At 41.6% G+C, this 24063-nt stretch overlaps 1 protein-coding gene across 1 annotated transcript; it reads right to left on the bottom strand.

Annotated features, from left to right (window-relative positions):
• Nucleotides 1-252: 252 nt before the first annotated feature.
• dhx36 (DEAH (Asp-Glu-Ala-His) box polypeptide 36) lies at nt 253-22161 on the bottom strand. Its single transcript, XM_034604324.1, has 26 exons — nt 21547-22161; nt 20175-20332; nt 19910-20023; nt 19575-19791; nt 18931-18969; nt 18638-18808; nt 18466-18545; nt 15807-15881; nt 14674-14840; nt 14505-14586; nt 14266-14406; nt 13222-13327; nt 10473-10560; nt 9772-9827; nt 9568-9632; nt 8762-8905; nt 8247-8364; nt 7107-7205; nt 6132-6305; nt 5089-5175; nt 4917-5000; nt 4686-4785; nt 4439-4529; nt 2875-2995; nt 1441-1593; nt 253-764 (listed from the first exon to the last, which is right to left on the bottom strand). Exons 1-26 carry the CDS (start codon nt 21862-21864, stop codon nt 531-533), a joined length of 3282 nt encoding a protein of 1093 aa, XP_034460215.1. The 5' UTR covers nt 21865-22161; the 3' UTR covers nt 253-530.
• Nucleotides 22162-24063: the final 1902 nt, after the last annotated feature.

Here is a 24063-nt window from a genome sequence, read left to right as displayed (position 1 = left end):
ATGTGCATAAATCCTCACCGGCAGCACTTTCACGGATATTTACGAGGTATCGGCTGTTAAACCAAGGGGTGAGCAACCGAGTGCGTATTTCAGGGTGATGCTGATCTCTTAGTTGTTGAATTCCTAAATTTCGGATGAGTAAGGCAAGTAAAACGATGCAAGAAGTTTTTTATCATACAATCTCTTTTTATTGCTCAGTCTGTTAAGGGACATTGCTGAAAATCAAGAGTGATTTATCCAAAACAAAAAATGTACGAATGACACAATAAACAAAACAGCTATGGTAGAGTATTTGAACATGGATTGGTCCTTGCAGAATAACGACCAAGTAGACGACGACAGCAAACGGGAGTCAATCAAGTGCACGCCACCTTCCAGTGCTCCAGCGTCCAGAGAGCACTAACTCCAACCAAGCGGCGCCGTCAAGGAGGCCAGCTGGTTATCATAAATATCTCAACTAACCTCTGGGTCCAAGGATGCAGTCAGTCATTCCTCCTCTTTTCTAAAGCCAGCCAGAAAGCTGTCCACTTCTAATCATCGTCGTCGTCGTCATCGTCATTGAAGTGAATATGTGGCCCTCTAGGGGCCGACGCCCACGGTCTGCTGTAGCTCTTAGTGCCGCCTATAGGCTTCTCTTGGGTGGTGATGAGATCTATGATGGCCGAGATGACAGCGCAGTCTTTGGACTGACGGTTCTGCCAGTCCACAGGTGCAGGGTTACGGATCTTCTCCTCCAGTAGAGAATCCAACTCCTTCTTTAAACTCTGTGGAAAAGAGAGGGAAGAGGCTGGTCAAATGAAGCTGTTTTCAGACATGAACCCTGGAGGATATCTGCACAATGGGGTCCGGACTTTCTCCAGAGTTTGCCTTTAACATATGATGAATGCAACAGGAAATTCTCCGGTTAGACGCATTCACAACAGCACAGAAATCTCCAGAGCGTTCAGGCGAGGGGTGGCGCAGCAGGTAGAGGCAGGACATGATGTTTAAGTCTGCTGCAGATGTAATTATTTTTTGTTTATAGCGCATTGACTCCAGAACGGCTCGTACCACGAAAAAATCTTGAATCTCGTTGTCTTTTAATGGTGTCATCTTCTTCAGCATTCCTCTACGTATATGACACATTTTTTCAAGCTGAGATATTTGCATTATTTTTCTTTTTGCGTCCGTCGTGTGTTAGAAACGGCATCAACATGCCCACTCGCTCGTGGGAAAATCCTCCGGAGGATCTCCTGCTGTATTTTCACATGGGCTCATTCTGAAATTATCTGGAGTTTTTACTTGGGGACTGGCAGGAGAAAGTCCAGAGAAAGTCCGCGGCCTCTGACTGGGTCATTTGTTTTCTCACATACAGAGATTATCTGGACTTCAATGCATGTCTGTAAACAGCTTTAATCTCACAACTGAGATGGGTTCATGTGAGTAATGCACTTGGCTTACCTTGACAAGGTGAGCGATTCGTGCCGGGGAACTGAAGACGATCCACTTGTCCACAGCGATGGTCTCCTGGCCCTCGTCCTTCTGGATGGTGATGTCGCCTCCGAAAAACAGCAGCGAGAACGGGGACACTTCGGTGCAGTCGTACAGGAAGATCTGGGGACGCACAGAGTATTACAACAAACACGCTCGGCGACAGGGAGCGGCATCATTATGACACACCATGCCCGACAGCTATTCTGTGGTGTGGGCTGAAAGTGTCCCATTAGTGAGGAGAGGCTGTGCGAGTCTGAAATGTGTTTCGTTGCCTCCGGGGTTTAGGAGAAATGTCATCTTGCCCCCGTCTGTGAATCTCGCTAACGTGTTTCACTTTTCAACATCCATTTCCTCCCGGTGCGAAACTGACAGCTGCGTATGTAGAATAGTTTGACTAGTGAAATCCAAAATGAAAAATAACAGATTTTTCTAAACAGATGCCGAGGTAAATTAATATTGTCATGCTTCAGGCAGACAATAGAATTGATAGTCTGTGTAATGCTGATCTGTGAGCACTCAAAAACTGCTTTAAGGTAAAAGCTACAGAGACAAAGCAGCAGGGCTCAAGTCAAACGAAACCTGTCACAGGAGAAGGTTAAAAAATAAGTGTCACAGAGAAGAAAGGTGAAGATGAACAAATGTTTTTTTGCCCCATGAATGCGTAATGCAATGGACCATGAGGGGCGAGTGTGTCACTGGAGGTAAAGTTTAATGTCATCCCTCACTTTCTTTCCTTCTTTCTAACAGCTTAGGTCTTCTACTTTTCTTTCAGGAAGCAAGTGACCGTGACAATCTAACATAAGACACAAATTCAGCGTCTTGTGCCTAAAAGCACAAACAGACAATAAGAAGAAAAATGGTGGCAATAATGATGAAAATCCAGAAGAATATATTGTTCTTAATGGAGACGAAGGCAGCGAAGGCAGACAAAGGCGCGGGGGCAGCAATCGGAGAGGACATGAAATGTGTTGTTTTGCCGAATAGTAACATTCACAAAGAGAGACGGCACAGAAAGAACAAAAGACCGATAGATGGGAGGGAGGGGAAAGGGGAGTGTGAAGGACAGAAGTGAGGGTGGTAGTCGGGGAGCTGCATTGACCGTTTTCGCCCGCCACCACCACATCTTACATTATGTCTGGACGCTTTGAAGCACAAGAGCCTTTGAGCAGGAGTTGAAAGGCAGCGTTTTAATCAAATATTAATTCTGAATAAAGCTGGCGTGGCTCCAGTGCTAACCTTTAACCACGGGCCTTTCTTTCCACTCACATGCGGGCTTCAGGGGGACACACATAAAATCAAAAGGACAGGCACACACACACACTCAAAAGTAAAACAGCACCACATTGATTCACAGTGTTGAGATACAGCATAAAGCGCTCCCGTGACCAGTGCCATACTCACGCTGCTCGTTCTCATCTTGAGGTGGTAGACGAGCCACTTGTAGTTGAACTCTGTCTCTTCGGCGTTGACCGACTTCGGGTGGATATTCACCTTTCCATCAGCCTGGGTGTAGACCTTAACCCTGAGAAAGAAGAAATGTTACTGTGTCTGCACGGTGGGATTAGGTGTAATGGTAAAAGTCTTAATATTAATATTTAATACTATAATGGCGCACAGTAGAGGGCATCCTGGCAACAAGGCCCAACAGTCCCCATATGAAACCACATTTAAATTCAAGAACCTCATTTATATTTGGATCTGCACCAAATTACAAACACTCATAAATAAACATTCCCTGAACATGCCAGATTTTTTGTGTGTGGCGGATCTACGATTTCTTCTAAATCCGATGCACGATTCCTGTTTCAATGTGGTGCAACCTTTAAGTAATTTGTTGTTTACTGTTAACTCTATAGCTTAGAGCAAAGCCACACGACAGTAAATATATTTTGAGTAATTTCTGTAACAGTAGTTATTCTAACAAACCCAGATGAAAACACACAACCTTGGTGGAGATAATAAAAACAAGGTTTCATCAGCACCTGAATCTAAAGTCAGTCTGTACAGTAAAATAAGTCAATGTGGGCGATGAGGTTTGTCATAGAGCAGGAAGTATTGAATAAAACGATTCTATTTCTGCTGCTTCAAATTTGATATATTTAAACTGTCTTTTAACTTTAAGTCCAGTAATGTTTAATTGCAGTAGTACTCTGTGAAAACGCACCATCACCAGAGTACGTTTGGTTGAATTCAGTCAGAAAGTAATTCCAGAAACAAACTTTCAGATGCTTTTAGCTTGTTAAGACAATGCCCAAAGAATGCCTCCTGCCATTTTGGCACAAACGGTACAAAAGAGAAAACCGTGCTACCGTCTGCAAATCATCTCTTAACATGAAAGCTGTGTTACAAACTCCTGCGTGTCAACCAGACAGAGCTGATTACTTGACTGCAGGGAACAAACTGCTTGTACCAGACAGTCGACTGAAAAAACACAAACAAAAAGTGCCTCACCGAGCAATGAATTCATTAAATACAGCAGAGCTGCGACGCAGACACGGCAAAAACTTGCAACTAACTTGGCATCACAGCTGCTATGGATTACTTGTGCAGAGAGAATGACCCTGGTTATTTTACAGTGCAAATGGATTTAAAGCTGCCACAGAGACAGACGAAGAAAACTGACAGCAGCGCTGTGAGAGAAACCGTCTCCCTCTCGCGCGCGTCTGTCTTTGCACACAGGTCACAGCCGCTGTCGATGACAGACGCCTCAGGGTGTTTCTATTATGACTGCATTGATCTTCAGCTGCAATCGTGCTTGTGTTGTTGACAGGTTTGCCAACATGGTCTCTGCACAGCCTAACAGGTAATTGCCACAGGACCCTTTACACAACTCTTACCTGAGAGCTCTGATATTGCGATTTCTTTTTGCCTACAGATCAATAACAATGCATTTCTGTGTCATGTACTGTGCAGCCATCCCTGTCTGTGAGTGCTCCCCCCCCCTTGGATCAATCGGCAGACTCACCCCGGCCTCTTTTTGCTGTGCGATGGCTTGATCATGGCCACCTTCGGGTACAGACCTGCGGCAATCACCGCTTTGATTAACTTCTCATTGTCTGAGGAACGAAGAAGGGGATGAAAAAAGAACAAATGAGCACTGGTACATTCAGATGTCGCATTTTTTATTACTGCTCCGCGGCTGGTTTTAAGATTCATGAGGATGAATGTGTTCCGACAGCTGGATCGCACCCAAAAATACTTGTGTTAGTTACCCGAGTTGACATTAGATTTGGGGTCTCTGGGGTCCTTGCTGCTGACAAAGCCTGCATGCATCAGATGCTCAGCAAACTGACCCTTCATGTTGTGCAGCATCTGAATAATAAAAAGGATGAATAACTTTCAAAAGAGGCTTCATATCTGCCCAGATAGAGGTCAAAATCAAAATATAGTCATGGACAACCCCTGGTTTTATTTTCAAAGCCTTTCAGCTCAGCCTGGCTCACCTGAAGAGTGTTGGCTGACAGGAAGTTTTCCCAGCAGAACTCCTTCTCATACCTGACACCGCGGCGTTTGGCTTCCTCCCAGCCCTGGACAATCAGTGGATGACAGATTCAGACATGGTCCTTTTATACAGCAGACATGCTACAGAGAGTTGAGAGATGTGGGTGGTTTTACCTGGAAGGCGTTGACAATGGTGAGGTGGTCACTCTTTGAGTTTCTGGACAGGGTCCTTCTCCTCATGTCTGCCATCTTCTCTTTACCCTGAGAGAGGGAGGTAATAAACACTGATGCTGTGAAAAGTAGTTTTTGGTTAGGACGGTTTCTAACTGAGCTAGATGACTGAGACATATTTCATCGGCATTCATGGTGAGAGCTGGTTTAATTCTCTTGAAGCTTTCTATTGTATCTCCTTTCACACAGGATACAATGGACCATCCCTTACAAAAGAAAAGCAGGTAATACTGTCCCACAATGCCTTGCGGCTGCAAGAGTGGGGCTGCACCAGGGCAGAACAATGTAAATGTAGAAACAGAGCAGAGGATCTGCTGTACTCTTGTAATAAGATCTGAAGCGTATGGAAACCCCTGCATGATTGGCCGAACTCCAAAATCCATAAATATAGATTTCTTCTCTTCAAATTTCTGCAGTTAGGAAAAAATCTTTAAGATCAACCACTGAGTCTCTTGTTACAATACAATTATCGCAATGATCACAAATGTGATTTCACCAAATCCCCTCCATTGGGGAATGCACCAAAATAAAAACGTCTCTACATAACAAATTTATATTCTATATCCCTGCTGATCATTATTATTTATTTAGTTATTGGCTCAAATTTTGTTTTCAACAGCATTTATTTTGTAGTTACTTCTGTAACTGTTGGTTAAATGTTAAATCTGCATGAACTGATTTTGTTTTGGGCAGAAAAACCTAAATTGAAATGTAGGTGCACATTACAGTTGTAATTAAAAAGGGTTTGTCATTGTACTTAACTTCCATATTATGTGAATAAAGTTTGTTTTAAGAAAAAGCCTTGTTCAAGTGCAGTCTGATATTCATTGCACTGAAATATCTGTTCCTAACTTTTTTTACTTTTCAAAAGCAGACAAAATTTAAGGCCTATTGCACAATTAAAACAGTCAGAAGTTTGAGTGCAGTGATGTGTTGAAGTGCGCCTGTGTGTCGCTGCTTTCAAGCCTGTGAACTCGGTGCCCTACCAGGGGTATGAAGAAAGGGTCTTTGAAGCTGAGCGAGGCGGCGATGGTGAGCACGGGGTCGAGGCAGCCCAACAGAGCTCCGAACAGGATCAGTTTGCCGATGTGAGGCTCCACGGGCAGACGAGCCAGGTGGAAACCCAGCGCTGTCAGGTTCTCCGAGTGGTCCAGGGCATTCTAACACACGATGTCATCAACAAAAAACAAAACAAAGAGAACAAAACGTTTAGTCATCTTCAGCTCTAAACAAGGTGTTTCTAAAATAACCACAGGAAAAGGAGTGGGTATCCCAAATGTCAAAACACACCGCTTTGTTAAAGTGGAAAACATCAAAACCATTTTAGCAGAGCAACAGGTTCAAGAAGTCAAGGTTCTCCCAGAAGGCCAGAGTAGAAGGATGAGTTTCCATGTTAATTAAGTCTTCTGAAAATGTTCAATGCTCAGTTTCTAAATTGTCAGATCCAAGTGCTGCTTCCTCAACTGATTTCCATTGTGTTTAGACCTTATTAGTGTGAATTAAAGCTAAACGTTTTATCTTCTTATTTTTGTAATAAGTACAGATGAATTAAATGTTTCTATTTTCCATCTCTTTCCTCCACTAAGCTTCCTAAAATGCTACAGTTTCCAGAAGGCTATTGTTCTCCTGCTGCCAGCTTTGTAGATTTTGGTAAAACAGTAACAATGTATGGGTTTTTAATCTTAGGTGTTAAATTCATGATTTTGGACTATAAACTGGACAACACAGTTTGTGTGTGATTTGGATTTTGTGAAATTGTAAGAATTTTTTCTTTTTTGGCAACTTTCTGACATTTCATAGAGTAAATGACTATATGAGAAAGTATAATTGCTACTATTCGATCATGAAAATGTTGGTAATTATAGGTCCTGGTTTGTCCTTTTATATTATAAAGCAAATTTGGCTGAAAGAAGACGATGTGAAATACAACATATGTTTTTTGAATAATCTCTCATTCTTACCAAGTCCACGAGGTTCTTGATGGCCAGACTGATGGCCCTCTCAGTGGGTGGGTCGGGGGCTTTCTCCAGGAATCGAGCTATAGACCCGAGCTTCAATATCTAGGTAGGACACAAAACATCACATTTCTTTACATACAGATAAAAAAAAAAAATCACATCTAAATTCTAAAATTACATTCCTTTCTAAGGGGAGTAGTCCCTAAGAAAAAGGGAATAAGCACAAAGTGGTGGAAGACACTTAATTGTGAGCAATACATGGATAAAGGAAAGTCTACTGCGATTAAATTATATTTCTGTTTAAAACAGCGTTAACCACATTGAAATGCTCCTCTAAGTGCTCGGCTGAGCACAAAACACCCGACTGTCCACATTCTCTAAAAGTGTATTCATTTTAACATCAAAAAGTGATTTTTAAACGCACCAATCATCTACGTGCAGCAAACTCAAGAGTAAGGAAGCCACCGCACTTCTGTGTCTGACTAACAGGATGGTGTTGGAGTGTTAATGCATTCGAGAGCCTGCTCAGGGTGAGCACGTTGACAGTTTTTCTCCCACTTTAAGGACAGCCTGATGCATTAATCCACCTCTCACCCACTTGCTTCAAAAAAAACACATCACACACATCAAGTGTACACACACTCAAAAACATCCGACAGCGCCAGTGGAAGATACACACTCGAACACATATCCAATAAAGCCGGTGGTGAGAGCAATCATTGCGAACATTAGATCTGAGTGAACTTTGGCTTAATGTTCCATTAGCACGGGTTGAAACGTGTCTGAGTGGAGCGTGAGGATGTAAAAAGAGAAAGCAAAAACCAGCAAGGGAAAATATTGTAGCGGGCAAAGAAGAAGAGCAACTGTTCACGTAGGAGAACGAGGCTCCGAAGAGGGGCGATTATGTTGTCTGCAAAAAGAGCGAGAAAGAGCTGGAGAGCAAGGGGCATGAGTCAGCCCAGGATGTTCATCCCGAGTTCTCATTAGGCAGCAGAGGGTGTAATTCAAGAGGAGACCAAAAGCAGCAGCTCTGTCCTCACAAAACCCATTCACAGCAATCGTGTCCTCGTCTCAACTCCTCGAGCAACACCTTTTTCTTCCCCTGTGTTATTACGCCTCGCTATTTCTCTCCACATGCACAACCTTAATCTGCAGGCACAGCTCCTCCAGCGGTGTCCTCATAATTTCGGGTAATTGATAGGCGTCCAGCAGGCTGGCCCTGAGACCGTTGTACAGATGATAGCACTTCCCCGGGCGCACTCTGGACATGAGTAGAGAAGAGGAGAGTTGGGAGGGGGGGGGAAAGAGGTTATGTGTTATAGCAGTTCTGTGACAAGGGCTTAATTTAAAAGCAATGGGATGGAACTGCACACAGTAAGCAGCTCCTGCTAATTGGGCCTCGCTCCACTTTGATGTCAGAGCTTCGCCAACAGAACAGACGTCTCGAGTCACAGACTGGAAACAACCTGGGAGTGACTACACCCAGCCTCTCTCTGTGTTTACAGATGGGAGGGCAGGAAGGAGTGGGAAGATGGGAAACACTGCTGCAGAGCTGAAGTGACAAATAGAGGGAAAAGTAATCCTCGCAGATTTCGCATTGCATACCCAGAGGCACTAATATGCCCTCTTTATAAAAACACCAAAACCCCCAGACACACCTGCCAGCGCGTCCTTTCCTCTGTTTGGCGTTGGCCAGGCTGACCCACTCGGCCGTCATGGTGCTGATGTTGTTGTTGGTGTCAAAGTTGGTCTCCTTGATCTTTCCTCCATCAATCACATATACAACATCCTCTATGGTGATGCTGAGAGGAAGAGAGCGAAAAATGGGATGAATTAAAGAGGAAATCAGACATCAGAAAAGATATAAACTTCAAAGGACTTTGTCAAGAACACTTAGGTCTCACACACAGACACACAAACATTCAGAAGTAAAAATAAGATGTTGCTCTTTGGTAGGTTTAGAGTCTATATTTAGAGGAGGGATGTGATGAAAGTGCAGACAGCTTCTTAATTTGCTCAGTTGGTGTGTGTGTGTGTGTGTGTGTGTGTGTGTGTGTGTGTGTGTGTGTAGCTCTGTGAATGCATAAACAAATTGCCTGTCAGAGTCAGTGTGTTCCATCCAAGCCAATATGACAGTATTCATTATCGATGCAAGAAACGTATGCTAATTAGCCCCAAATCCGCTGTTTCCATGAATGACTGGGACCTACAGCAGTACACTCATACACACCAACTACACACAAACAGGGAATGTGACAGTTTCACGGCTTATTTTTTCCATTTTTTGTCTAAACAGAAAGTAACAGCCAAAAATACATTTCAAAGGGAGGAAGCAAGGACACACACACACACACACACACACACACACACACACACACACACACACACACACACACACACACACACACACACACACACACACACACACACACACACACACACACACACACACACACACACACACCTGGTCTCTGCTATGTTGGTGGCAATCACTATCTTTCTAACTCCAGGAGGAGGCCTTTTGAACACCTGAGAAGAGCGAGGGAGACAGATGAGATCAGACTTTTCAGATACTGACAAAAAGTGAATACAGGAGGAAGATGAGCAGACGCCGAGATTGACACAGTCACAGAGAGACAGACGGGGAGGGAGACAGGAGAATGCTGACCTGCGTCTGATTTACGGTGGGCATGAGGGAGTGCAGGGGGATGATAACGAACCGGTCTGAAACACAACAGGACACAAAAGAAAGAGTTCCGTCAGCAAAGGGTGCAAACATAGACACAAGTGCTAGTGTGTGCATCTAAAAATAACCATGAACAACCTGGTAAATATTGATAATAAATCAAGTTACCAACATTAATTATTCTGTTGAAATTAATATGCGAGTGTCAACCATGTTTACGATGTGATAGACCAGAGCAATCTCTCCAGGCAAAGCACATCTGACTGAATATAATTAATTGTGGATGATAAAATCATATGTATTAAATTGAAAGAATTAAATGCTAAATTGCAGACCTTGAAGTTTGTGTGGGTGGTAAAAGGCCAGAGCTCACCTCAAAATAATTACCTATAATAATTATTTGTTTTAGATACTACAGAATTATGACATATGAATATTGTCTAGTTATTTAAATAAATACAAAATATAGTTCTGAAATCAAATTAATATCAAAAATTACATTTTCTTTTGATTAACTAATCAATTAATCTTGGTCTGCAAATGATTATTTTCATTATTGATAAGTCTGTCAAATATGATTTTGAAAGTCAATGATTAGACAGGCCTGAAGATACTCAACTTACTGTCACATACTACAAAAACCTGTATGCACATCACATAGGTGTGTTTCTATGCGTGTGTACCTGATCTGAACATCTGCTGAGCCATGAGCAGGTCATTGAGAGTGCTGATGTTGTCCCAGCCTGGGAGGAAAACCAGGATCGCTCCTTCCTGTCGAAAAAGACGTGACAACACATAGAAGTTGAAACACACAAAACCAGCAGGGTTTCAATAGAAGATAAGGAAACCAACAGAAACCTACAACAAAAACTGAGCCAAGTGAACAAGGTGCCCGTGTCCTGAGAGGAGCTGAGCTGAGGCAGATGGAGACGACCTCCACATGCAGCCAAACAATGGTCCCCGACACTCACTGCCAACATCATTATGACAACACCTCCTTCCCCCTCCAGGGCATCCCCTGCTTCACATTAACACTGGGACACACTTGCTTTATCTCAAAACAGCAAAAAATTAACAAAATAAAAAACCTAAAAACATGTTGTTTAAAAAGAATAATGTTGGATAGAAGGTAATAGTAATAGTAAAACTTTGTTTTGCTACCCATGATCCGGAAAAAACTCAATCAACATTGAAATGGATTAACATGATACAGATATATACTTTTCAAATGTCCAAATCCAGATTAACAATGCTCTAAATTGGACTAAATCATGTAGGATGCTGGCAATCTTAGAATAACCAGCTCAACAACACAATAAAGTCGTGTAAACATCCTCTACTATTTTCAATTTCTTTAAAATAGTCAAACTCCTCATCTGACATTTTCTGATAGGAAACACATCTCAGCAGAAACATTACAATGCAGAATAAGATGGAACCACTGGAAGCATTCAACATAATTCTGATCTGTATTCAGATCGCTACCAGATGCATTGCTCCTCTGTGATGATGTTTGTGATGCACGTGACCTGAACCCTTTGATGACCCACATCAACCTGTGGCCTTCTATCAGACAATGTAAATGTAGGTTGCAGTTTATGACCGACACATACAGATGAGATTGTTCAAAGCAGAGCAGCTACAAACAACTCAGTGTGCATTTTGCTGAATACAAAATTTGCTCAGACATTAAATATTGAAGCATATTTGTCTTCAACAATATTTTCACAGCACAGATATTGAACTAAAGGCTAATAATTGATTAAGAAGTTCTAAACTTCTGAAACTTGACCAAAATACAATTTATCTATCATCATCAATGGGGAAAACTTTGTGAGGATTCTGTTTCACCACATCAAAGACCTATATTTAAACAAAGATAATTCTCAGGATGATATCAAGCTCGTATAAAATAACCTTGTCTTTAAAAGAAGGACTATTCTATTCATTTCCTGAGAGGAGATGAGAGAACACATTAAAAGCAGCTTCAGGGCCCTGAGCACCGCTGCCTTTTAATTAAAGCTAATTATTATTACCAGAGCTCAAACACTGGTACCCATGTGTTACTGTATGTGCGCGTGTTAATGATTGTGCATGTGTACGTGTGTGTGAATGAGAGAGGCGGAGCAGCAGAGGAGCAGAGAAGCAGAGAAGAGCCTATTTACAACCTGACGGAGACACACATGCAGCACAGACAGAGGCTCTGATTAATTCCAACTAAAAATCAAGTAACAGTACAGTGGGCTCTGTTGTGTTGGCCCACTATTTAGCACATCCACACACCAAAAAACACCCACACACGCCGTTGCACCCAGTAGGTGCTCATTATTGCCTCGGTGTCAACCCCCTAGGTGTCTAATCACAGGCCCCTGCAACATAATTAACCAATCATCACACTCGAAAGCCCAGCAGACCGCCTCCCCCATCCTCGTCTCAGAGGAGCAGTCACGGCGGATCGGCCGCTTCCCTGTCAACCCATTTGACAACGCCACGGCAAATCAGCTGGTTGACTGGCTCAGGGCGGCCGTGACTGATAGAGATACAGCTTTATATGAGAGGGGATAATTATTCTGTCTATCTGTGTTAGTCAGTCCTCATTCTGGCCCCGTCTCTTTGTTCCGAGTGTCTCTCGTATACACAAACACACGCTTCATTTGGGAAACAGCAGAAAAAGTGAGAGAAAGTTGTCCCATTTATTCTCCAGCACTGAATCTTTGTCTGCTCCATTGTTCAGGTCTGTTCTCACACATGTTGCCACTGTTGTGAATGACTAGAAACAGCAAGAGGATAACACGAGAAAGATGCTGCTGCAAAAACATATTTGAATTTACTGAAACTGTAACTATGTATTTTTTGTGTCGATGGATTCTACCCAAATAGTGTTTGCTCGAACAACTCAAAACATACATAAAAAGAGCACGAGGCACATCTGACTTGGTTGACATTACAGTCCACATTATTCTGAATTGAGCAACGAAAAGATGAGACAAATTAACAAGAACTGGGAAGAGAAAAAGAAAAAGGGAGAACTAACTTGGAGCGCGTTGGGAGAGCACGTTCTGTTTGATCACTCGTTATCACAGATCTGCTGCCAGGACCTGTTATTTCATGGAGCTGCTCTGTGATTGGAAGCCAGTCCCTCTTGTTTCTTTCATTTGCTACAGCCAGGAGTAAAACTGAACTTCTCTCCTTTTGTTATTTACTTTTATTGGATCTGAAATCATCCTCCACTGGGACCACTGCTCTGTCTGCCTCGTCTAGGATGGAAACTTTGGGAGATTTATAAGTCAATGAAACACAAATCTTAGAAATCCAAAAGCAGGGTTTCAGCGAGACACCACTCGGACACACACAGACGTAGTCTCCCTGGATGAGAGTATACTTAAATCAAAAATCTGATTTCTGAAAAAAGACATCCGAGATTAAACTCACCTCATCGTTGAGCACAATGTGACGGATCAGTGTCAAGATAAGCTCCAGGTCAATCTTGTCATTACCGTCCAACATCTCTACTGTAGAAATCGTGTTTTCAGAGTATCTGGGAAAATATAGACAATCAAAGAATAAGTAACATGAGAATCATACATTTGGAGACAGACTTCTTTTTCTCCACTGAAGCTCTGTAATGGATCTATGGCAAACCCAGAATCATGTCAATTATGTTTGAGCACAAAATAATAATGCTGGTAATAATGGGTGACTCACACTAATTGTAGTGGAAATCGTGACATCTTTAAAATGTATTATCTTTATATTCTGACTCTAATGTTTGGATTTGAACTGTTGTTTTGTCAGAGACATGAATATGGAAACTCTTCCCTGGGTGTCGCCTTTAATGTGAGATTGACAGGTCATTAATGTGCTCATCAGAGTTGAGAGAATGGACACTTGTCATCGCCTATGTAGGAATATCACGGTCCTCGCAATCTTCAACATAAACTTTTCATGCAATAAAAAAAATTCAAATGCCATTTCCACAAGTATGAACAAAATGTTTTTCTCTTATTTTGTGCATGTGAAGCATAATAAGTCTTTTTTAAGTGTAAAGCTCAAACATATCTTCTATTTGGTTAAATACTGGGTTGAATGTACTAAAACGTATTGAACATTTTCATAATAAAAGAAAATATAGCATCAACAATAAAAAGCACAGCACATAGCATTTACAACAATTAAAAAAAATATTTAAACTTAAATCTAAAATTTAAATTTATAGATATGATATATATGTCTTTAGGTTTTCAAATAATAGTGTAAAGGATAGGTTCACAAAAGCTTTGAGTCACAGCCGTGGTAAATGGCTCCTTCCTGACACTGCCACTGAATTATAGTTTGGCATCAAGGTCTTACCGTACCTGCTTAGAGCGTAGGAAGACAGTGTGTAGGTGCACACAATGTCGGACGTGATCTATAGTTCTGCCTAGAGCTCTGCCCACTGATTGCTGTTGCACTGTAGGGTCATGACATTGTGCTCACCTGTTCTGCAGTGTGCGTTCATAGCAAGGCCAACTGTCCTTGTATTCTGCCTCTTTCTCCTCCTTCTCAGGTCTGGAGTTCTGCCCCTGCCAGAAGCCTCTCTTCCATGAGGGCCGACGGTCCTGATTCTGGGGGCGGTACCTGAGCAGGGAGACACCGAACAGTTCATTTAAAACTAAAGGGACATAGTGGCTGCTTTTGTATTTGTATGGGTGTGTTTGGGAGTAATGTTGTCCCACCTGGTCATCTCTAAAATGTCCTCAAGTAGGAACTCTTCCACTGGGAAAGTTGAACCGGGGATGTGAACCATTGGACAGTTGTCTAAAGGGAGTTAGACACAGTCAGACACAGTCTAAACCAATTAAACTGCAAAAGCTGAATAAAGGATAGTAATGTCACTTTGCGTACCAAAGTATTTGGAAAACTTCTCTGCGTTGAGCGTGGCACTCATGAGGATGACATTGAGATCATCCCGGAGGGCGAGCAGGTCCTTCACGATGATGAGCAAAACGTCCGACTGCAGGTTCCTCTCGTGGATCTCGTCAAGCACCAGGTGACTGATACTGGACAACAAGCTGACAGTAGGGGAAAAATAAAGAGGTAAAAGGTTTACGTCTAATGGATCAACGGGAAATCTGATTGGTGTAGAGGCTGTTTGTCCTTACTAGGCCTGAAAATGGCAATTCTGTGTCCCGGGTGTGGGTGTGTATTTTTCAAAATATTTGTCTTTGTTCACATTTTGCTGTATAATGTTTGAACATGGAGCATTTATTTTATTTTTACATCATTTGGTTGAAGTCATATCTTGAGTAATGGAACCAGGGAATTTGGATTAAAATCTACAACCATTTCAGACAAGAGAATTGCCAATGACTGGGAACTGAACTAGAAGTTGAAGAAACCCATTTTGTGTTCTGTGCTTATATGTGAAGCATTAGTCTGCAGCGATAAGTAAAAAGTGTCCGTGGGAGTGAAAGATTTACTGCATCAGTCACAACAAAACAGATGAGTGTAGACATAGCTGCAGCCTATATGGACTGTCAGCTTGTAAGCCATCTGCAATGTAAATATACTTCAATGCCAAAAAGTTGCAGTGTTTTTTGTCTGACAACTGTGTACCTAAAAAGGACTCGCTGGAGTTGTGCCAATTCTGAAAGAGCACAAAGCAACACAACAAGAGAAGCTGGCTCCCTCACTTAGTCTCTGTGGTTTTTCTGAAGACACTCAGAATGCAAGGATGCGTGTGCAGGGATGAGTCAACGGAGCGAGTGCATGTGCTTGTGTGTTTGTGTGTGTGTGTGTGTGTGTGTGTGTGTGTGTGTGTGTGTGTGTGTGTGTGTGTGTGTCCCATACTAATGCTTCTTCTACAGTGAGTAGAGTCAACAACAAATCAATAGGGATAAAACGGAGTGACACACACAGAATAAGAGAGTGGACGTAGGACACCTCGAATAGAGACACAGAGGAAATGCAGAGAAGAAGAAATGCTGTGGACGAGATGTGACGACGATTATGAAGCTGGGGGGGGGGGGGGGACTCACGGGTCTGAGTGAAGCCACTGAAGAATGATGCCAGTTGTACAGTACAGGATCGAACCTTGTTTCCGTGGTAACCGGCTGAGAAACAGAAGAAGGAAGAAAAAGTTTCAGAAAAATACTTAAAATTTACAAATTGACATAAGTAAAGCACAACAGATGTTGCCAGGATGATTTTCTTTGTTGTTTCTCCTTCATTTGTGGGTGTTAATATGAAAGACTTTATTCATGTTCATACTCCACTTCCATTGTTGAATTACAAACACACTTTTTTCCTGTTTTAGGTTTGTTATACACATTATCTAATCGCAGCAATATCTGCACACAAAGATTTTGCTATAAAACTTCAATGATGTGGAGAATGCACTGTAATGTGTAATGCAAGGCACTTTGTGTTCACACCAACTTCATAACATAATAGTCGGTCACAAAAAGTTTATCCAGTGAACAGTGCTCATAAAGTAACGTCTCATTTACTTTAATGTCAACCAAAGCAGAAACTGCCTCTCATATGACACATCTAAAAAATGAATTACACTGACAACTGAATCACATTAACGTTTGTTGAATTATTAAAAAAGTGATAAACATTTTAACAGAACTTGGAATAATTTCACTTGGAGAAATAATTATAGCAACAATATTTTTTTTATGAGGCAACTCCTCCGAAACAGGGTTTTTTAGTATATCAAATCAAATATACTTTATCGTGGGGAAATCTTTCTTGGGCCAAAGTGCTATAGCAGCTGCAGAACAGTACATTTTACAACAAACAACAAAAACAGTACACAAGGACATATCGTGTAAGACACAGAATAATAATGCTGAATAAAAGTGAGCTGAATATTGCACCTGCCCTAAAAACACTAAAAAAGATAAAACACTAAAAGGATATAACGCATAAAAGATGAAAAACAAAAACTGGCATTAAACCTAAAAACCAGAGTGTAAACTTTGCCAGACAAAGTGCAAAAGCTTATTGAGATACATGGCTGAAGCAAGACGTTTCCTTATATATTTCCACTGTATCAACACACAACATAAAGAGTTAACAAAAAGCTAAGAAACAAAAAATATGACAAATTAGTCCTGAGAAAAATATTATGTTACATTTGCAATGATAGAGATAATAAAAAGAACACAAACACAATAAATAATAGTAAAATTGAGTGAAAGCAGCATTCCATTCTAACAAGGGTTATAACAAGCATGTTTATGATAGATGGTTCCATTATAGTTATGTATGGATGGGTGGGTGGAAGGATGGTTAATAACTTTCAAATGAAAAGAAACTGAAGGACAAGCTTGCCAGTGGCCAAACGCTGCCTGGATCTGCTGAAAGAAGAGCTGCTAGATCAACTTCTCATTCTTCCCACTGTCTGTGCAATTTATGACTTTGTATAATACAACATTACCCACCAGAAGGTTTGCTGAGTCATTAGTTAATTAATCACAAACTAATTGAATTTGTTGTAAAAAGCAAGTACAAACTTGAATCAGTTTTATCACAAAGACCCATGAGACACGTCCTCAGGCACAAACCGTAAGACTCAGTGCAAGAAGATGTTTCATCAAAATAATAAATGTTAATGACTGTGAACAAATCCCATGTCTGAGATAAAACATTATGAATCTGATATTTACTCTACAGCTCTCTACTTTATCGTTATTTTTAACCCGCCATCGTTTGCTCGTTTGCAGCGAATACACATTTAATGCAATGAGCGTCTGCACTGACTAAGTTGTGGTCCCTGCAAATGTGACTGAAGCTGGCAAAATACTAAATCAAATGTGTTCTAATTACTCACCGAGAGTCCAACACCTGAACAGTAAAGACTGTAGAATTGTGTACTTTTATATATTAGGTTGCTAGGTGACATATTAATCACAAATGCTGTAACTTGATGGAATTACCTGAGATAATAGAACATGTAAAGACTCCAAAGTAGAATTACCGCCCAGTGGCTGTACGCCTCCGCTCACCAGTACAGACTGTAATCATTCTTCTGTCAATCCTTTCACTTCTCTTGTATCAGTCTCCTTTCATATGAGTGGTGTTCTTTCTCTCTCTCCTTCCCGCATCTATTTCATCCTCTCTCATGCCTTCTATTCATTGCATATAACTCACTTTAGATTGCAGCCCCCTGGCCCTATAGATCCCGGTAACTCTCCACTTGCGTGGTCTATTTGCCATTGAAGGGCCTTTCTCCTCGGCTTTGTGCATCTCTTCCTACGCGATCATCGTTCCCATCTAATTCTCATATCTCCTTCAAAAAAAATAATTTCCTGTGGTATTCATTCATCCTATATATTTCCATTTTCATCTTTGTTTCGCCCTTCCATCAAGAACTGCCTTTGAAAACAAAATAAGACACAGTCTGGATACACGGATCATCATTCTGGAGGCCATCACTTCAATGTAACCTTGTTGATATTCATTAATGGCTTTGTAATGTCTAGTGATAGAGGAAAGCAACACTTTTAATTGTTTTTAATCAGAAACAAACATCTGAGAGGTTGGTACTAATTCAAAGTTTGGAACTAAACCAGGAAAGACATAGAGAAAGTCTTTGTGCTCGAACAATCTTCCCAACAACCCAAACAATGTTGACTTTACAGAACTTAAAATGTATGCATCAACATATGTCTGTTAAGACTTCCTTACCTCTGTAGGCGGATTTGGTAACCAGAAGAATTTCCATTCCCTACACTTTCAGCCCTCTCTGCTGATACACGCTCTGCTACCTAAGATAAAGCATAAACACACAAATAATGTAAGAGCAACAAAAACATTTAGTCCAACAGAATCAGACTTGAAAATTGTGCAGAGTACATACAGAGATGGCACTGATGCGACGAGGCTGCGTGCACACGACCCGGCACATCGATCCCACGCCTCTGTTGATGTAGTCATCCAGGATGAATTGGGTGACTTGCGTGGTCTTTCCACACCCAGTCTCCCCACTCACAACCAGGACACGGCTAGAGTTGATCAGCTCCACCAGCTCCTGTGGATGGAAGGAAGGAGGCAGATGAGAGAAAGTGGAGGGATAATGGCACGAGGAGGAGGAAAAGGGTGATAGTAGCTGACAAAAATGTGTCTTAACCATATATGTGATCCAAAATGTACCTCTTTTTTCCGGTAAGAAGGTAGTTTTTCCCTGAATTTCTGCAAACAGAAAAATAAGCATACATTTAATAATAGTTATGGAAAACCGTAAAATCAAGAGCAAATGTTCTACTTTTATAACTAAGGTATGGGACATATGCAAACGTCTGCACTATTCTAATAAACACAGATGAAACAGATTATATCTAGTAGCAGTTCTATAATTCCTCAGATGTGACAATATTTTGATACTGTGACAGACTTTTAAGACATAACATGGTTTTACAAAACATTATGAAGACTGAGATACTATTTTTTCATGAGACAGAGCCTTATTCTAAATTAGGGTCTTGTACTAAACTATTTAGATCTGCAAACATCTGTCGTCCTGTAAATCTCAGAGTAGCCAAAGTAGCACAGCAACAAATGATTGCAAAACCAACTGGCATGTGTTATCAATCATTTAGACACGGCTGCTCTCTGCTCTTCATCATCTCCAATATGTTCCACTGCACACTCCACTTTCCATTGCTTTCGTAACCCCACACAAATCACAGTGCAACTTTGATCATATCATATTTTCGTGGGAAAGAAAATCAATTAACTTCGACATTCCAGTCAAACATCAAAGTCTTTTGGCACTTGATACTAGTTGTTCTACTCACCAGCATTTCTTTGTACTTTGGATCTGATTTCTTGCTCTGCAGATCTCTCTGTAAGAAATCGTCCAGTGAACTATCTCGGACTTTTTCTTGGAATAAGAATTCTACATCCTTGTCTCTGTGTCTCAGTTTCTCTTTCTCCTCCTTCTCCTCTTCCTGGGGCTCGTCATCATCCCATGTGTCTGGAGTTTCATCTTTGGCGACTGCTGGAGTTAAGTTACTAAACAAAAACATGTGGAACGAGTGGATATAGTGGGTCAGCCGACAATATTTGTTATTCTGCAATTCTGCAATTTGGTCGAGTCATATCTTTCTAAGCATGCATCTAAATTGTTTACCGATGTTTCTTGTTAGCCGCTTTCTTCTGGCCCGAACTGACTTCTTCTTCCTCCTCCTCGGATGTGGAATCTATCTCCTGTTTTACCTCTTTGGGCAATTCTCCATCAAAGTAACTGCAGACACAGGTCATACACATGTTGAGAGACCTACACAATCTCAGCCAGAAAAATAACAGTTCAGGCATTTTTCCTTTCCTGCTTTATCACAAGATAGAAACTACACTGTGCACATCGTAAATGAAAAATCTCTGCAAGCTGTTCTCACCAGTGACTACTTCTGTCGGCATCTGTTTGCCAATTATCAGACGTAGAGGCTCTTGCTCCCCTGCTGCCTCTCTCCTGACCAGGGTGGTCATTCTGGACAGAATTTAGCAGCTTGGTAATGTGCTCCTCTCTGGCCTCATCCATCTGGACCACCGCTCGCTGCACACAGTCAGGAAAAGGGGAAGGTTCAGCCACAATCTTTCAGATAAAGTAACTGAATGTAATACCAGGGCTTGGTTTGAAGCTATATGATGTCCAGATATCATTTTGATCCCACGGAAAAATCCCAATATAGCACAATATTATTTACTTGACTGTTTGCATTTTAGTGACAGGCAGCTCCTTCAAAACTTTGTAACCTCTGTTTTGAAATGTTTTTATACAATAAATCACAATTCAGAAAAGGTGCCCATTGTTTTGGCCGTAGGAGACCCACTGAAATTGTCATGGGACAAGATGAGTCAGGATGTGGTGGATTTACAAAAAAATCTGCCCCAACCTCTGGACCTATTCTATCCAACCTGGCAGACATTAATAACTCAGTGAGTAAATAACTGTCACCTTCTTTGGAACCTCTGTGTCTCTCTTATATCTGTGGTGAACAGCAAAAGTATTACACCGCTAAGGATTTGATCTTTTCATTGTTATTTACTGTATTTGTTGTATTTGTGTTTGTCTGTTGGTCAGCAGGGTTACTCAAAGACTACTGAACTGATTTTAATGAAATTTTGCAGAGGGGTGGTGCATGATCCAAGGAGCAACCCACAAGCAGACCCAAACAGAGAGCAGGTTCCAGGGATTAGTTCTTTCCACTTCCTTTAATATGGCAAGATATGGCACCCTTCTAGTTCTGTTCGACATTGTTAATATGGAAGAATCGCTAACTTTCATGAAACCACGCGAGGAGTTTGGAGTCAAGATGTCTCACAGACACTGTAAACATGAGATCACAACCCAGAAAGTTTTTGGAATTACTGCTATGATGCTCAAAGCTGTGCGGTATTTTACTAACTCATCCTATTGGGTTTTACACAAAAAACAATAACGAGGAGTGAAATGTGCAATGTTTATCTCTGAAATGTAGTGGAACAGGACTATAAGGTACAATACTCAGTACTCACAGTGCAAGTACTTCAAAGTGTTTGAGTAAAGTAAGTGAAAGGTGTATTATCACGTACATATTCGGTTGACTTCTTTTATATTTGTATTCTCTTGTCGACCTCAATCTGACTTGTCTGATGCTGTAGTTCCCGGGCTGTGGGATCAATAAAGTTCCCCGTATCTTTTTCAAATGTACTGTTACTTTTCACCACTGCTACACAGCCTGCTCGCCACAGTGTGCAAGAGGATGCTCTACTGAGCACTATGCCTACCGATCTCCTGTCGGCCTGTTTCCTCCTCACGGCTCCGTATCTCGCGTACCACATCCCGATCTCACGGCCCTTCAGATGTGGAGGAGGACGGTCCCGGTGTCCACCTCCTTCTCCTTCTTCTCCTTCTCCTCCTCCTCCTCTTCCTCCTCTTCCTCGCCCCTGGTCACAGTCGGATCTGGATCCTCTGAAACCTCCTCCTCCTCCTCCTCCTCCATCTCTGTCCCACCTTTCTCTGCTCCCGTCCCGGTGCCCTCGGCCTCCTCTTCGACCTCTCCTTCCACCACCACCACCTCCACCACCACCGTATCCATAACTCATCCCGCCGCAGGAGCAGCAGCAGATAACCGTGAACCTGCTCCTACGATGCTAACTGCTAACACGAAGCAACGAGCCGCGCCGGATGATTTTGTGGACGTTAAACTCAGATTTAAATCATGACGCTCCAGTCATGAGCTACCGGAATTTAGTTTCTTAATATATATGTGTGTAGTTTAATTCATGGCACAGCAAATACTCGTAAAACAGCAACACTGAGACGCTGTTGTCAAAATGAAAATACTGGCTCGCTCCTCTCCATCCGGCATGTCGCACAGAAGTGACGTGAGAGCTGTCTGCAGGCTGATAATGACGTAGAGCTCTATGATTGGTCGCTCCACTCTCCCAAATCACACACTCACACCGAAGGGGCAACATCCCGGGCTGAGCGATGAGGCCAATACGGGAGTGCAAAAAGCTGCAGTTCACTGGGTGGCCACTTGAGGCAATTCCCATTGACTCCCATGTTAAAAAGGCCGACTTTAGAGCAGAAACCTGTTTACTGCCTGGTTCAAAAAACGGTTTTAGTCTCAATCACTAAGTTCTTCCTTCATGACAACTCTGAGGGGGGTGATTTTTTTTCTAACTCACTCGTTTAAATTATATAGAGGTTTGAAATTATGAACAATTATCACTTGACGGACAGGTGACGTCACCGTTAGCTCGCGACTCCAGCTCCTAGCCTGTTGCCTGCTCGGCTTCACCTGAGCTAACAGGCTAACAGGCTAACCCCCGTCACCGAACACGACCTGAGTCTGTGGAGAGGAGACTGTGTTTAGAGAATAAGCTCCACCACGTAAGATATCTAATGTTATGTAAAGTTGTTTCACTCGCCAACCCATTTGACTTGACCACGTCACACAGATTCTTATTCTGCAGAAACAGATTTACTGTGATCAACTGAAACGTGAGTATTTAAAGTCACATCTGCATTTTAAGAGCAGCTGTTTAAAGTAGCATTACGTCTCCTAAAGCTCTTTATTCAGAGTATTGGTGTTGATGTGTTGTAACGTGTTAGTGAAAACTAAACCTGTCGGCTACATTCAGTTTTTACATCGTTAATCTTTGGCAGACTTTACTGAATCATTGTGTTAAATAAGTGGACATGCAGAATAATGTATTTTTTTCACATAAATAAATTATAGGAAGTGTAACTTTACTAGAATAGACATTCACATAGAGAACCTGAGGCTGATGTCCACCACCTATTTCCTAAGCTGAAATGATTATGATCTGATGAACTTTGAAGTAATACACTTTTATTTTTACCATGTAAAAGTCTGTTAAGGAGTTAACCTGGCACATGTATGACTTTACATATCTGTGTATTTGTGTTGAATGTTCCTCTAGGTGACTCAGACAGCCTGCACCTGTGGATGTCCAACATGAGACACAACTGGAATCCAACCAGACTGAACACTGAGAGTCATCACTTCAACTGACTCCAGGTACAGACCTGTTTTCATAACTTACAAACAATCAAAGCAAAGTATTGCACATAATACATAATGTATTAAATTATATATGCAATACTATTAATGTGGAAGAACTCCATACTGTACATTCATTGTCTTGGTAGTGCACTGTTTAATCCAAAACCATATTCAAATACATAGTTGAATATCCACAGAAAATAAGGATACAAACTTTGTTCATAAGTAACACTTCCTCTACAATAATGCCATATGTTTTTATGTTTCCTGTCATTTTATTAGGGACGGACGAGCCTGAAGGACACAGCTGTGCTGACCGTGTTCTGTCTCTTATGGCAAAGAAGAAAAATAAAACACTGGGTTTTTATCTAAAGTGTATCAAATCAGAAAGTAAAAGATAAACATTGTTCTGATAAGTGTTCATTTTTTTAACCAACCATAATGAATATAGAAATTAACTATATTATCCATGACACTTAGCAATGACTCTAAACAGTTGCAGGCCATCTTTAGTTAAGGGAGGAAAACATGAAGTGTTGTGCAGATGAAGCTGGTGCAGGTCGTCCTCATGTTGACCAGTCTGAAGCTGCCGATCTCCACCATGTTGCTGCTGCCACAGTGGATGCTGAGGACATCAGGTGCTGCAGTGCTTCATCTAATGAAAAGAAGAAACTCACTATAAAAGGATGTTTTATGTTGTGTATGTTCCAGCAAAGACTGGTTCTTACAGTTTATTCTGTGTTCAGCAGGTGGAAGCACCACCGATTTC

Source organism: Hippoglossus hippoglossus, chromosome 13 (genome assembly GCF_009819705.1).
Source record: "Hippoglossus hippoglossus isolate fHipHip1 chromosome 13, fHipHip1.pri, whole genome shotgun sequence".
Taxonomy (NCBI): domain Eukaryota; kingdom Metazoa; phylum Chordata; class Actinopteri; order Pleuronectiformes; family Pleuronectidae; genus Hippoglossus; species Hippoglossus hippoglossus.
The sequence above is the reverse complement of the archived record's forward strand: the minus strand, read 5'-3'. Positions and strand labels throughout refer to the sequence as shown.